Genomic DNA, 14800 nt, shown 5'->3' with positions numbered 1-14800 from the left:
ACAATTTCGCGAATAAAATTAATTTTTATGAGTACCATTTGTCATCAGAATCATCGGGCATTGATTAAAGAATTCTGCAGACTTTTAAACATCAACATATATTGAAACAACATTAACGTAAATTGTAAAAAATCATTTAATGTACAAACAATGATGACATTTGATTAATAATTTTATTATATATGATCAAATTATTTATATATCGAAAAATAATATGTGAAATTGTATGTATATTTGAAATTATATATATACAATACACAGGTCATATATTTAAACTATTTTTTGTTTATTGCAATTGAATGTATCGCCTTTAACATATAGATATATTTATTGTGATAAACACATTACATACTGAAGATTGACATAAGAGTTTGTCAAATCCTATTTTTATTGTTAGATCTACATGTTTTATTAAACTTAAGTGTATGACTCACAACAATCAGTATGAATGGGCTAATTCCATTCAAGAAATGAAGTTATATAAATTCAAATGCAGTATTGGTACTCCCAGACGATATATCTAGAAATGCTGCAATTCTTATATTTTTATATGTCATGTATTTTAATATAAAAAAAACCATGGTAAATTTTATATTTTAGTATCTTTAGTTTATTATAGTATTATAACACTTTTTTAAATTTAAGTGAAAATAATTTTTTATTAGGTTAACATTATTTTTATATAAAATAAAAGAAAAAGAAAAATGTGAAAACAATATGATGAAAAGCTTTTTATATGCACAAGATAAATGTGTTATTCAGTATTTTTCTGAAAAACTTTAACAACAAATTTGATGGAATGCATTAGTGTTGGTACAATTAAAGATTATGATGTATAAATTGTGATGTAAAAAGGTATGCATTAGTACCTAAACAGATTTTGAACTGACAAAATGCTCAATATAATTTACATTTGATAAAATATATGTTCAAGATATTTTAATTAAATTACTTTATGTTTTTAATAAATGAAAAGAGAGAAAGAGATAGTTTAATTGTACAAGAAACTTTAATTTGCACCAATATGTACCAATACAGCCAAATTTGCTATAAAAAAATGCATACTAAAATACAATCTATAAAATATTTGATTATATTGTTGCCATGGTTTGTCTTGATTTGAGTTATATGCAATTATATTAAGTTGTTATATTAAGATATAAGAACTGTATATCTTTCTAAAATTGTGTAAAAATTTTAATGAAAATATTTTATTTTATCAATTAATCCCCTTACAAAAATCATTTACGCACATAAGAGGAATTTATTTGACTGACATAAACATACAACTTTTCTACTATAACAGGAAATTTGATGTATAGGAAATAGATTCAATATAAATCTTGATATCTGGGCAAAGAATTAAACATAATTTGCAAAAATTTAACATTAATGAATAAAATTATAATATTATCAAAGTTGCGACTTTTCTGCAAATATTCATTTCCATGATTGATCTGATAATTTATATTTTTAAATTTGATGATGCAAATAAGGGCTGTTGTACAAAAATGAACATGTAAATTGGATAAATGAAAGTACAAGTTACATTGTCCAATAAATATGTTCATTTCGTCATTTAAATTGCTTATGTTGTGTCCATTTCTGTACTTAGATAAAGTAATATGCAACAGACTTTTTAATCTACAATCAATTTATTATTAAAAAACCCAGCTATTTTGAAATAAACAAATAATATTTCAAATTTACATTACATTATAAAGAAATCTTAATAAATGCACACTTAACAATTTTCACTAATTAGCATAATCTTTAGAATTTGCCAGATATATAATATCGAAGATATAAATATTGAAAAAAATTGAATATTATTTGTCATAGAAAATCAACCATTAGAAGAAAATTGAATTCAGTCGGCAGCTAACACAAAATTATTGTATGAATGTATTAATTGTATAGTTTTTTATATGTATATGAAATATTAGCATACAGACAAACAAACACTCATACACGTGTGTATGTGTGTGTGTGTGTGTGTGTAATAGAATTTTTTAATGTTGTGTTAAACGGTGATTCAACTTGACGCAGAAATTTATCAAAATAATTAGTATCTTTAGCTTGATTGTAAGTTAAAATTTATTTTTAATCTAAAATTATATAAATTAATAAATATATAATATATATATATATATATATATATATATATGTATATATATAAAATATGTACACACACACATACACACATACACATACATTCATATATATATTTAAATTTAATTTTAAATCAAGAAACACCTCTTATTAAGAGTAAAATTCTTAATGTAAAATTAAAGAATACTTTAATTATTCGCAAAGTCTTTGTATAATTCAAGCTTGTTTTACTATAATTTTAAAACACACACATAATATACAACACTTGTGCGTATTATATATGAATGACATACACAAAATCCTATAATTACATAATGCTCATATTAGTATTACAACGAATAGAGAATACCATCTTCACATATCTTCTTTCTATATTTTTTTCTTATGGGGAAGGTCACATTAAAACTTTTTAATATTGCTTTTATTACGAAAGTTAAAAAATGCAGGGGATTACAGATTACTTATTATACTTTTATACAAATAACAGCCAGTAACATCAATGATTGAGGTAGCGGAAGGAATCGTTTTCTAGTACAAAATGAGTGACAAAGTAATGAACTGTAATTTAAGTGATAATGTCTAATCTTTCACATAATTAAATTATAAATGATATAATTTTAAACAATCTTGCTACATGTTTATTCATACATAGAGCATGCATGTTTCAAATATATATTTTTTATAATTCTTTTTTAATAATAATTAAACGTTTGGCAATAGCTTAATTCCGCCCCTGCCCCTGTAAAATCTGTTTAAAACAAATGCATTTTATATATGTCCATTTGTCTCATTACTTCCTTAAAACAGTTACCTTTATTTTCAATGAAAATGTACATATATCGAAACATGGTAACTTTTTAACGGAGATGGAAATTTTCGTATGAAATATATATATTTACTTGAGTTCTCTTTATGTAGTTCTCTCTAAGCGCAGTATGCAAGCTATCATAAATATGTATCTATTGACTTTATGTACATAAGCCTTTCTATATCTAAGACTTAATATGGTGGGAATCAAATCTCTGAGACGCGCAAATATTCGTCGCAATCACAGTGATTTTATGTAAATAATATATATCACGTTAAAAAAAAGAAAAAAAATGATTCACCGATCGTAATATGTTGGATGTATTCGCACTCTTGTTCTTACGATAATTCTTCAATATTGAAGGCATAATTTATAGTCGAAGGGACCTACGTTACATCGCTACGTGCGTGGATTCTGCAAAATTACACCGCTATTATTTTATATGTGTTATAAACGAAGAAATAAATTGTAACTTGAAAAAAAGTCCTATCGTACGTGATTTAGAAATTTAAGAGAAAGAGTAATGTGCTCTCTCTCTTATCATTAGGAATTCGACGTATTTGTATCACAGTTTATATTTTATATAATGATTATATTATTATGCTCCGTCGAAAAAGTAGGACTTTGGATTCTTAATTATATACATTAATTATATATATCGTAATACTTTAGGAATATGTGCAGGTATAATGCGTTGATTGCGATACAAAATGATAAATGAGAGAAAAAGCTACATAAAGTATAGCGGTGAAAACGCAGCGATGAAACGATATGGACGCAGTATCATGAACAAGGCAAAACCATCATGCGACAAAAATTGTTCATAGATTATTTTTTATCTCATGTGAATACAGAATATATATATCAGCAATAAAAATTGTTATATATATTATAGACTGGCGTACCTATGTGGCCATTTTACATACGTAACAACGCGTACGTAACTCCCACATTTAAGTGATGCGCGTGTACATGTTCACTCATATCTATTGTACATATTTATATGGCACTTTAAATAACAAGTCGATACATTGTTGATTTTTATAATACTGTTCTCTACCTTGAAAATAGCATCCGCTTACACACCGAAATATGTGTTTTAATATTTGTTGGACTTTTTTGGATATTGCATAAACTATACAGCTCATTTCTTTTTTTACTAATTTTTTTCTTCAGAATAAAAATTTTATAAAGTATTTTTCTCTCATGCGCAATGATATATATATATATATTTAATGTAAAGTATTTTATATTTCTCAGTATATTTTACGAATCTTATTGTTTTGCTTCATTTGCGTGTGTGCAATCGATGTTAGCAAAGTTAATGGTAAGAAGATCATAAAATGTTATCGCTTTAAAATAATTGCCTAAATTTTCTTCTAATCATAGTTTTATATTAATCGCTTTTATATTTTTCGTAAATGTAATTTTTTCTTATATTATTATAAGATGCTTTTTTTCATTTTCTTTTCCATTTTCCAAAAAATCCATTTTATCTTTAATGGTAGATGGCAACGCGTCGATTCTAGAATATAATTTTGTTATAATTATATTTTATATAATATCGTAATTATATATTTTTAGTTAATATCACCAGAAAAAATATGTGAAATCGTAATAGATACCAATATAAATGTGTGGCTTTCTTTGATTTCGATGAATGAGAGGCTTCTCTTTTCTCCAGCATATGCAACCGCACGGTATTTGACAATGTTCGAGCAATGTGAGCTTTTGTTATACGATTCTTATTAACAGAATTCATGTCTTCCACCCATAATTTTTGTGGGATTTTTGGACGAACATAAACAAGCGCCTCATTACAAGTTATCCACGAGGCTAATTTAAAAAGTAAGATTTTTAGGTATACGTATAAAGAATTGGATACAAAATATAATTTACAGAATATTACAAATATCAATACGCTTACTTTTGTTTGAATTGTTGATTTCGTGATTTTCCATCTTGTGCTAAAAAAAGATGCGTATATTTTATATCTTTTAAATATTATATTTATATTTCATTTTGATTACAAAAATATATATGTAAAAGATTTAAATTGATCTAGATCTGAATCTTGATTCGATGATTTTTTTTAGAAAGTAAATTTTGATTCATATGAATATAATTACATTATTTCCTTTCAAGGGACATTGTATGCATTGGTCTGTGGACAGTGTACAGTTATTTTGGTGACGATGAAGATGATGCTGCGCAGAGGAACACATGCTATTATTATTCGCATGTTGCCCGAGTCTGCCGTATAATCCGTATTTTCTCTCGTCGGCAGGTCGTAGCGTGCCATTCTTTTTCATCGCCATGTATATCTGCTCGAGTATACCATAACTCTTGATGAGAAAATCCCTCTGTGCCAGAGCCGTTATTCGCTCCCTCTCCTCAGATTCCGATATGATTTCAGGCTCGAAGGAATACAACGTGTTGGTAGAAAATCCCTGTGCGTCCTGTTTATTAATCTGCGAAAAAATAAGAAGATATAATACGCTTGCTCATTTCTTGCTTTCTTCCTTAGATAAAGGAAAATCTCCCATCTCATTTAACAATGACTTTTTTTTATCTTCTGTGAGACGTCATATTCTAATGGGAAATAATTATTTTCTTTTAATTTTCGCCAACAGTTTCGCGAAGAAATGAAGAAGCATTCCTTTATGCAGATGACAGTTAAACTTAAATGAATTATTTCAAATACTCACGTTTTTTCTTAGCACACCTGCAGATTTGCTCTTCTCTTGGAATTTCTTCAATGCACTCGAACTTTCAGAGCCTAATTTCTGCTCGCTCCATTTCCTGACTATTCGTTTACGTTCTTCTTCCTTCGCTTTCAGCTGAAACGTGATGAAATTAAAGCTAGATCGATGAATAATAGATAACAAGCAGCTGTCCTATTCATGCCAGTCTCTTACATTGCAAAAGTTTTATAGTATTAGAAAATTAATTACTTTTATATACATATATAATTTTATAATGTACATTATTCACATCAGATATTTCATAGTATGAGTTATGTGATATCAACTTTGATATAATATTAATGTAGACAATTCTTATAAACTCTTTATCCATTGATTTTAAGAGATCAAATTATAAAATGAGAGAAAATTTTTACTTCGTTTTCTTCTCTTTCTATTCTCGACGCTTCCTCTCGCGCTCTCGATGCCACCGTATCTTGGAAAACGGAAAGCGTATTCTGCGTGAAGAAAGATTGGTACTTATCCTCGGTAAGACACGGATAAATTCTTCGAAAATTGCCCATATGATCGTCTTCCCACTGAAATTGTCTCTGCATATAATCATTCTCGTTCTTCACGGATTTTGTTGAAATTGTCGTATCATTAGTTTGACTGCACATCGTATGCAATATTTTGATTTATTATAATATCAGATTTTTATTACATTTTGAATGCAGTTTATAGATATAAATCGTATTATGTTGTCTCTAATATGCAATTTCTACCTGAAATCCTTTCCATTTATGCCTTGAAGAAGTCGCTCCCTGATTCGCTTTTTGTCTTCTTCTATTATTTTCTTTTTGTTGCACTGTTGCAGATTTAATATATCAAAAGTATCCATCAACAATCCTTCCTTTACGTCTTTATCTATTTGTGCATCTGTATGAAAGCTTGGCGAGTGATTTACCTGATAGATGTACTAAATGTAAAGGATATGCTTAATAACGTTTCCTGTACATATAAGTTTTTGAGGGAGTACCTCGAGAAGGTAGGGTTTAAGTCTCCAATCGAGTAAAATGTCAAATCCCAGCAACTCGAAACAGGCATAAGTTTTATCGTGCATTGAAAAGCACGCATGGTAATTGTGTTTCAATATAGGATACGCGGCGACTAAGGTTTTTATTATAATTCCATCGATCTTGCCCCACAGATCATCCACATCAATATCTTTCCCTTTTAGCCATTTATTGAACGTTGATATTTTTCTATAAAATACAATTTGTTATTCTGTCAATTCGCATTTTATCTTATTATCGATTCTACAGATCGAAATACATGAACCTCTTGCTGCCAATCTCGTCATCGATGACATACATCCGGCTATGCTTGTTAACGGAATAATTTGTCAAATGCATGAACATGTTAGAAGTATTATAACCGGTTGGTTCCTTGTACTTGCTGGTCGCAAATCTAAAAGTGTAATATTTTTTAAAGCTTTTTATAGTATGTCAAATGTATACGTTGGAAAAATAAATATATATTAAATTGATATATTTGCAAATATATATTCGTTAATATAATTTTATATTTAAAAAATAATAAATAAAAGTTATTAAATATTAATAAAATGTATACATTTTAATATTTAATTATATCTCTCAACATTAATTTTTTAACATTTTTTTAAACATGTCTTACCTGACGAGTCCTTCGTTGTATACATAGATCCTGAGAGGATCGCAGGATGTGATTAGTGCATAAATACGTAGATCAAATTTGTATCCGTCTATTAGGAAAGGCTAAGGACGTGGTAAGAAAAAGGGCTGTATGCATTATACTTGCTTTGCACTGCAACTGTGAAGTTTTTAATCTACAGCTGCATATATTCATCAGAAAAAATCTGAACAAATCTTAAAGAGTTTTCATATAAAAAAATAACGTGTAAAGAAAAATTTGTTTTAATTTAAAAAAAAGTTAGTCAATTCTGTCAATAAATTTTCGTGGATCTTTTTACTGAAAATTATTAATGTTTCGTACCCTTGCGATATATACTTGACAGATCAAACGTTCGCTCGGTTTAATGTCCTTCAAGTGTTTCGTTAGATAAATACCGCGTCCTTGGCAGCCCGTATCTGGTTTAACGATGAAGGTTTTCGACCTCCGCGTCTTAGCATAAGCCATTGCGTCGCCGTGACTGGAATTCGAAATCTAAAGTTTCCGATTTGCTTACACGTTCATCGACGTTTGGAAAATATTGATTATTCTTTATCGCCGTAATGGCAAACTCCCTCGGAATTTATGACCGAGAACCCGAGAGCGGTCTCTTATTCGGAGAAGCAAAACAGAATAACTCATGCTTGTAAAATAGATAAGAGAAGACTTTCGATCGATAAAGAGTCGCATTCTTTATTCTTTATATGTGAGACCGATTCGTAGAATTGCAATATGATATTTTACTTTGTTAATCCTAACTATTGTTACTGAAGAAATATGCTTCCACTTAATCTGTTTTGTTTCAATTAGATAGTGAAAGTGAGAGATATATAAAACAGTCGTATAATTATCGGTTATTTAAAAAAATATTTTTGCTAATAATTAATATAGATATGTTATAAAGAATTGTTTTAATAAGGTACATATAATAAAAAAATGTTTTTATCAACAAAAACAATATCAATGTGGAATAATATTAATAGATGAATCATCTTACTCCGCGGGAAAGCACCAAGTTTTCGGGAAAAAGTTATAGTCCTTCGGGAACAGCTTCTGCATGCGATTGAGATTACGAGCGAGAAGATCCTTCCTACATATCTCTGTCATCCCGGGAAAATGATTGACTCTCTGAAATCTCTTCATGTCCTTGGCACGCTCTACGCTGACGCTCAGATCGGTCCAATAAAGATCCCAGCTGCTATCCTCCGTAACTTCTCTCATCCCGAATCGCGCAGCCACTCGTCTAACCACGTTGTATTTGCAGTTTGTCGTGCAGATTGTTAAAAATCTATTTCGTTAAAACGAAAGGATATTTTTGATTTTCGCGCGAGAAGTGTAATTCTTTTCGACATACCTCTGCTTTCTCTTTTTATTGTTAGTTTTTGACGTTTCTTCCATATTTTCTGTGAACCTCTCTCTCTCTGAATTATTTTTTCTATGCAACAAACCTATATCCAGCAAATTTCACTTATAAATCTCATGAAATAATAATGTGGAAATGATAAACAACTTGAAAGTATAAGAATTAAACTTTGAAACTTTTCAGAGACAGAATAAACTTTTTATCCTTATATATTTCAATGCGGCAAACTTGCAAGACTTAAACTATATTCAAATCATATTCAAAGCAATATTTTTTAAAGTTATAGTATTAAATTTAAAAAATAAAATAAAAAATTGTCACAATAAATTAAATCGTTAAATTAGCGTAAAAATTTATGACTTTCTTATCATATTTATAATTATTAAGAATTTGATAATATTACGTTTAGATTTTTTATTAAAGCATAATTTCAAATTTCTCTATATAACCTTATAAGGTTTGGAATTGAATGTATACCTGTGTTATTGTCTTTGTCTGTAGTAATTTTCCAATGATATAGTTCGGAATCATGCTTGGTAACACCTATTCTGTCGTTTGCAAACGATAGAACGTTTGAGGAATTGTCAGAAGCGATATATTTTCGACTTTTAAATATAGATTTGTAGGATCGCCTTTCGAAGCCGCTATCGGGCTCAGCACCGTCTGTCACACCACCGTTTCTGGAATTATTGTCTTTGGAGTCGTCTGATATCATCAGTGAGTACTTATTTCTAAATTCAATGATCATGATCGCTATTTTTCATTATTCCATTATTTCAATCGCACTGTCAACGCGCGCGATGTCACAATTAATTATTTGTGTCGAACTCAATTCGTAATTAGTTCCGTCACATTTACATTTATCACATAGAGATGCGATAAATTACTAATCGATACATTGTTAATATTTTTTATCGATAGGTGTTCAAATCATTGATAATTTTTTCATGAAGTTTCTTATAAATCTGTTACTATTTGCTATGACATCATTTATCTGTCATTTTTATGCAATTTTTACTTTCAATTTTTTATGATTAGTGATTAAGGTTTGTATAATCTTAAAAAATTTATATTTATTTAAATACGAATGGTAGTTATTTCTTCAGATTTACAATTTTTGAGTTTTATCATGTTTAAATTTTTATATTGATTATTTTCTTTTATAATATCTATTTATCGAATTCAATAGCGCACGATAATATTCCTGTAGATATTTAAATAGTGTGCGTACCTGTCAATATTAACGATTTTCAAATATTAGAGATTTTAATCTTGATAATTACAAATGCGCTATAGAAGCTCACCGATATAGATCGCACTGCGACTAGAGAAATACGCGTCGTGGACGTTCTAGCTTTACGCGACTACTGCGGCACGGTCGACATGTAAGGCATCTCGGTAGTTAGTTTGGTGCTTTAATTGCACAGCTTGACGACCATATTTAGAATTGTACAGTTACGGAAGTAATCACGACATGAAACTTTAAATAGGCTCGTGCGCCTTGCGCAGATCGAACTCGTGCGCGCGCGCTTACATTTGTTTCTTGACGTTTAATTATATTTCTTGACTTTTTACGATTGTTATGCAAAAGTCAGGTCTAAAATAAAAGTTGCAAAAATATTGATTAAATATTAAGGTTTAGGTAATGCGGATAGAAAAAGATAACAGTAATATTTATTTGTCGTCTTAGCATAAAGAAGAAGAGGCTTATGTTTCATCTAAATATAATTAAAATTGTTTCATTAAAATCTTGCATCTAGAAAAATAAGACAAAGATGTAGAAAGAATGTAATATTTTTAGTAATACAACTCTCGGAATTGTATGAAAAGAAAAGCTTGAGTAAGATTGAGCATCGCGACCGCGTGCGAATAAAAATATATGAAGGATAAAAAGTTTATTCTGTCCCTGGAGAGTTACAGTTTGGAGTTTAATTCTTGTACTTTCAAGTTTCTTATCATTTCCACGACGTCTGTGGCACACCCCCAGCACAACGTCACGCCACTTCCGCCGTGACCGTAATTGTGTATCACCTAAAGTATAAAACACGAAATGAGCATTATAAGAAACGACTCATAGACTGCGATGCTTAACATAAATGATTTGTATATACGTATTAAAGTTGAATTCGATATTATTCATGACACGACATAGCTAAGGTTGTAATATTTTATAGCAATTTACCTTGATTTCTTTTCCCATAGGTGAATTGAGCGTTTCACATTCCAAACGAACTTGCGGGCGTCCTGGTCGAAGACCTACCCATGAGCGAATTATTTGACAGGTCTGCGACAAAAATCATCAAAATGAGAAGAGAATCATTCAAGAATTATCAGTTTTCAATAGTTGAATTACGTTGGATAAAGTACTTTTAGAGACGGCATTATGCGGCAACATCCATCGTAAATGTGTTTAGAATCTTCCTCCCTTACGAAATAATCAAAATCACCTTCTTGATGCGTACCGCCCAATACAACACTATGGATGCTATAAGCAAAAACATTACAAAGAAATAAATATCATTGCTAATAACAGATAATTAATGCTTGCTTTACTTAGGAATAATGTAATTGCAAGACTCGTCATCCGCAATGAAACAATGCAGCGCCCAAGGTGCTTTTACCTTAAACAAATTTTTTTGTATTAGTTTTCTCACTTGCAATATGATAAGATAATAAAACAACAAGATATTTTTAAAAAGATTATACAGAATGTATTTTACAGAAAGAAGTAAAAATATTTTCAATGGGAAAGAGAATGATTAAAACAAGATAATTACAATTAATGTTTAAAACAAAAACAAGATAAACTCTAAAATACATAAACGAATTACGATTACTATAACTTTAATAAACTATAATTGAATTTGATTGTAAAAATTTATGTTATAATATAAATTGGAAAACTGGATTACCCTATACACCTGACCTCTAATAGGTGTCATTGTTTTATCCGGGACAAGCTCTCGTGCGCCAAGTCCGCTGCAATTTATTATTAAATCATATCCTTCCTCGGCTAATTCGTCCAATGTTCTAATCTTTCTCTTTTCCACTTTTCCGCCCAAAGCGATAAATTTTTCCATAAGCCACGGCAATAGCAAAACCGGCTCAGCGGTGTAAGTTATAAAATTCCAACCTTGTCTAAAATTGTTACATTGAAATCTCGAAAAGCGATCAGATAAAAGAAAAAATAATAATAAGTATAGTAACGAATAATATAATAATTAAAATGAAAATAAATAATTTGTTTAGGCACACAATTTTAATAATAATAATAGTTCAATTTTAATTATATGATAATTTGATTTTAAAATATTATATATATAATATAAAAACATACTTATAATTAGATTTATGTTCTTCATTCAAACGTTGTATTTTTTCATCAGTAATCTCTTGGAATCCGTAGACAAGTTTCGCCCATTTTGGATCAATGTCGTCTTTGTAATCGCTAGTAACACGAGTTACAGGTAGTAAAGAAACACCTGTTTTCGATGATAACCCAGCTTTCCACAATTGTTCAAACCATTGATGCGTGCAGCCAGCCCATCGACTAATAATATCGTATGATTAATATTATTATAATACTTATTAATTCTTAAAAATACAATTCGATTTAAACATCTTTTCATCGATTTTTCCATTTACACCATTACATTTTTATTTACTAAAATTGTGCAATTTTACTCACAATATTTTTCGCAGATACAGAAAAATACATTCTCTTAAATAGAATCAATATATTATTTTCATAAACGATTATAATTATAACATTATAAACTATGATTATAATTATAACATTATAAACTATGAAATCTCACTAACAATGAAAAGACTAGTTAGTGTTAATGATTGATTTTTTAAATGTTAAATATTTTTACTGAAAATCAGTGAAATACTCGCTAATCTTTGCTGGAATCTTGTTATTACTTTAATCAGTGATGTTTTCATTGATTCAATTTAAGATAATAGTCAATAGGTGTATACGTTATATTGTCGATAGGTGTATCGCCGAGATAGATAGGACCCCATAGACCGGCACTTCCATCACCAGTGGTGTCAGGCGAGAATGCGTCGGCAAAGATCTTCACGTCATAACTCGGAAAAGCGTTTTTCACTGTGAATGCGCTTGTTACTCCTATTACACCAGCACCCACGATTGCTACGCGCATCTTTTCACCGATTTCCACAAATACCGTTTTTCTATAGAAACTGAAACGAATGTAATTCTACATTAATATAACTCGTCAGAAATATCTTTGTTATAAAAAATAAATGTCTTATTACTACGCAATAATATCTATATCTATTTCCGATAACAGAGATTATCGAGAAGTCAGAACCGTCTTTACTTATGCTAAATGCTAAATAGAGATTTCGCAAATTCAAGTATCTCCAACAAAATCTTATTATTTTTGAAAATAATAATAAATTTTGCATTAAACATGAATTAAAAATTGTTCTTAAATATAGTATTAACGTTCATAGAATATTTATATCAATTTTTATAAGATATATATAATTAAAAAATTAATTGCATAGGTTTTTATTTTTTTATATTTTGATATTATTACTTGATTAATACTTTTAAATTAAATTAAAAATAATGAAAAGGTCAATGTTTGAACCAGAACAGCTATTAAAACGATCAGGTATTAAATTCTAAAATGTTCTTCTTCATTGGAAGTAAATATCAGAACGTTTTAGATAAATATTATAATTGAGTTCCTTAGTAAAAAGTTCAGATATTATAAAAATAGAATTGACTAAAAGAGAACCGCAAAGCACAAGATCAAAGCGTATGGTTTATTTTATGTATTCGATATATAAATTGCATTTTAGAATTCAATAATCGTGTGTTAGCAGCTGTTTTGGTTCTGATATTGACTCTTTTATTATTGTCAATTTATGATTTCTATTGTTAAAATTATGCGATCTTTACTTTAATAATTTTCTGTTACACACATTTAATTAAATATGTTTTTTATTTATTTAAATATTTTTTCTAATATATATTTAAATTTATTTGAATATGTAATGTAATATATATTAAAAATTGTTTACTTACTAAAATTGAACCACTTTTAACCTCTACCTCTAACTCTAACCTCTTGCTGCTTTATCGTATATCTTTAAATATTCACGTAAGAAATGCTACTTTTGTAACATAAAAAAAGTCACGAAAATAAAACTATAATTGCGAGGTTCTCGCGCGTCACCCAGATTTGTTCTCTCGACAGATTCAGTAAATTATAGCAATACAATCGATGCACATTTCCAACATGTAATAATAAACACAATGAGGTCGCAGGAACGATAACCTCGATGAAAGAAGATTTCTTCGATGCTGCATGTAAACATTTCATTGACGATTCTTGGATGCGAGAGAACAAATTATTAAATAACCGTGCGAACGATGAGATGCTCCTCACAATCAATAATAAATCATCGTTATGATTTGCTAAATTTGCCAAGATAAGATACAAGTGCTCTTCTTTTGATGACAATCTTACAAATGTTGAGAATGGAATATAAAGTATTCGTCGTGACAGTTTTATTTCGATCAAATAATTATCTAACTAGATTAGATTAGCTAGGTTTAAAAAATAGATTAGATTAGCTATGTTTAAAAAATATTGTGCGATTTTATTTCATTTGTAAAGAATCTACAAATACAATTTTTACATTCTCTCCTCCTCTCGTAGATTAATACACATTTACGACATCACATATTTCTAGCATAATGCCCCATAATGACACGGCTAAGTTATGCTGGAATATGGGAGCCGCAAAAATCAAATATAAAAATTCTTCTCGTTTAATCAGCAACCACAGGTGATTTCGTCGCACCGTACTGTTGATAAACGGAGCATAATACTTTTAACGACACTGTAAAGTTCTTACACTCTGTTTACCGAAAGCACAATGCGCAAATTTTGCAATAAAAATATCACAAAACGTCGTTGAACATTATTGATTATTTCATTATATTTAATCCAAAATATAAATTTGATAACTATTTTATTTACGAACATTTTTTTGTAAAAGGAGAGATATAACTTGTTTTACAAGATTAATTAGTATAATTATCAAATAATAACACAGCATTTCTCTCTCTTCTTT

General features: G+C 29.0%; 2 protein-coding genes across 2 annotated transcripts; both read right to left on the bottom strand.

Annotated features, from left to right (window-relative positions):
* Positions 1 to 4284: 4284 nt before the first annotated feature.
* LOC105259392 (tubulin polyglutamylase ttll6) lies at positions 4285 to 9533 on the bottom strand. The gene is made up of 14 exons (XM_020030027.2): positions 9158 to 9533; positions 8672 to 8765; positions 8315 to 8605; positions 7642 to 7798; positions 7303 to 7403; positions 6946 to 7074; positions 6644 to 6869; positions 6390 to 6571; positions 6042 to 6276; positions 5629 to 5760; positions 5050 to 5391; positions 4848 to 4887; positions 4546 to 4756; positions 4285 to 4445 (listed from the first exon to the last, which is right to left on the bottom strand). Coding segments are annotated over exons 1-14 (2412 nt in total). The 5' UTR covers positions 9429 to 9533; the 3' UTR covers positions 4285 to 4444.
* Positions 9534 to 10560: 1027 nt separating this feature from the next.
* LOC105259382 (D-aspartate oxidase) lies at positions 10561 to 14192 on the bottom strand. Its single transcript, XM_011271277.3, has 8 exons — positions 13746 to 14192; positions 12665 to 12889; positions 12018 to 12230; positions 11593 to 11818; positions 11234 to 11301; positions 11048 to 11165; positions 10863 to 10964; positions 10561 to 10711 (listed from the first exon to the last, which is right to left on the bottom strand). The coding sequence occupies exons 2-8, from the start codon at positions 12847 to 12849 to the stop codon at positions 10595 to 10597; spliced, it is 1029 nt and encodes a 342-aa protein (XP_011269579.1). The 5' UTR covers positions 12850 to 12889; positions 13746 to 14192; the 3' UTR covers positions 10561 to 10594.
* Between the last annotated feature and the right edge of the window lie 608 nt (positions 14193 to 14800).

The sequence above is a fragment of the Camponotus floridanus genome, unplaced genomic scaffold (assembly GCF_003227725.1).
Source record: "Camponotus floridanus strain SB8 unplaced genomic scaffold, Cflo_v7.5 scaffold105, whole genome shotgun sequence".
In the NCBI taxonomy this organism is placed as follows: domain Eukaryota; kingdom Metazoa; phylum Arthropoda; class Insecta; order Hymenoptera; family Formicidae; genus Camponotus; species Camponotus floridanus.
Note: the sequence above shows the minus strand (reverse complement) of the source record. Positions and strands in the feature narration are given on the sequence as shown.

What these genes read in the sequence shown, in the direction of transcription:
- LOC105259392 (XM_020030027.2), bottom strand. Translation starts at nt 9,428, where the DNA reads ATGATCATTGAATTTAGAAATAAGTACTCACTGATGATATCAGACGAC. An exon ending in AGACAAAGACAATAACACAG is followed by an intron (nt 8,766 to 9,157) that starts GTATACATTCAA and finishes TGCTGGATATAG; the next exon opens with GTTTGTTGCATAGAAAAAAT. An exon ending in TTAAACCCTACCTTCTCGAG is followed by an intron (nt 6,572 to 6,643) that starts GTACTCCCTCAA and finishes TACATCTATCAG; the next exon opens with GTAAATCACTCGCCAAGCTT.
- LOC105259382 (XM_011271277.3), bottom strand. Translation starts at nt 12,849, where the DNA reads ATGCGCGTAGCAATCGTGGGTGCTGGTGTAATAGGAGTAACAAGCGCA. An exon ending in ACACCTATCGACAATATAAC is followed by an intron (nt 12,231 to 12,664) that starts GTATACACCTAT and finishes CGATATTATTAG; the next exon opens with TCGATGGGCTGGCTGCACGC. An exon ending in TGCAATTACATTATTCCTAA is followed by an intron (nt 11,166 to 11,233) that starts GTAAAGCAAGCA and finishes TTTTGCTTATAG; the next exon opens with CATCCATAGTGTTGTATTGG.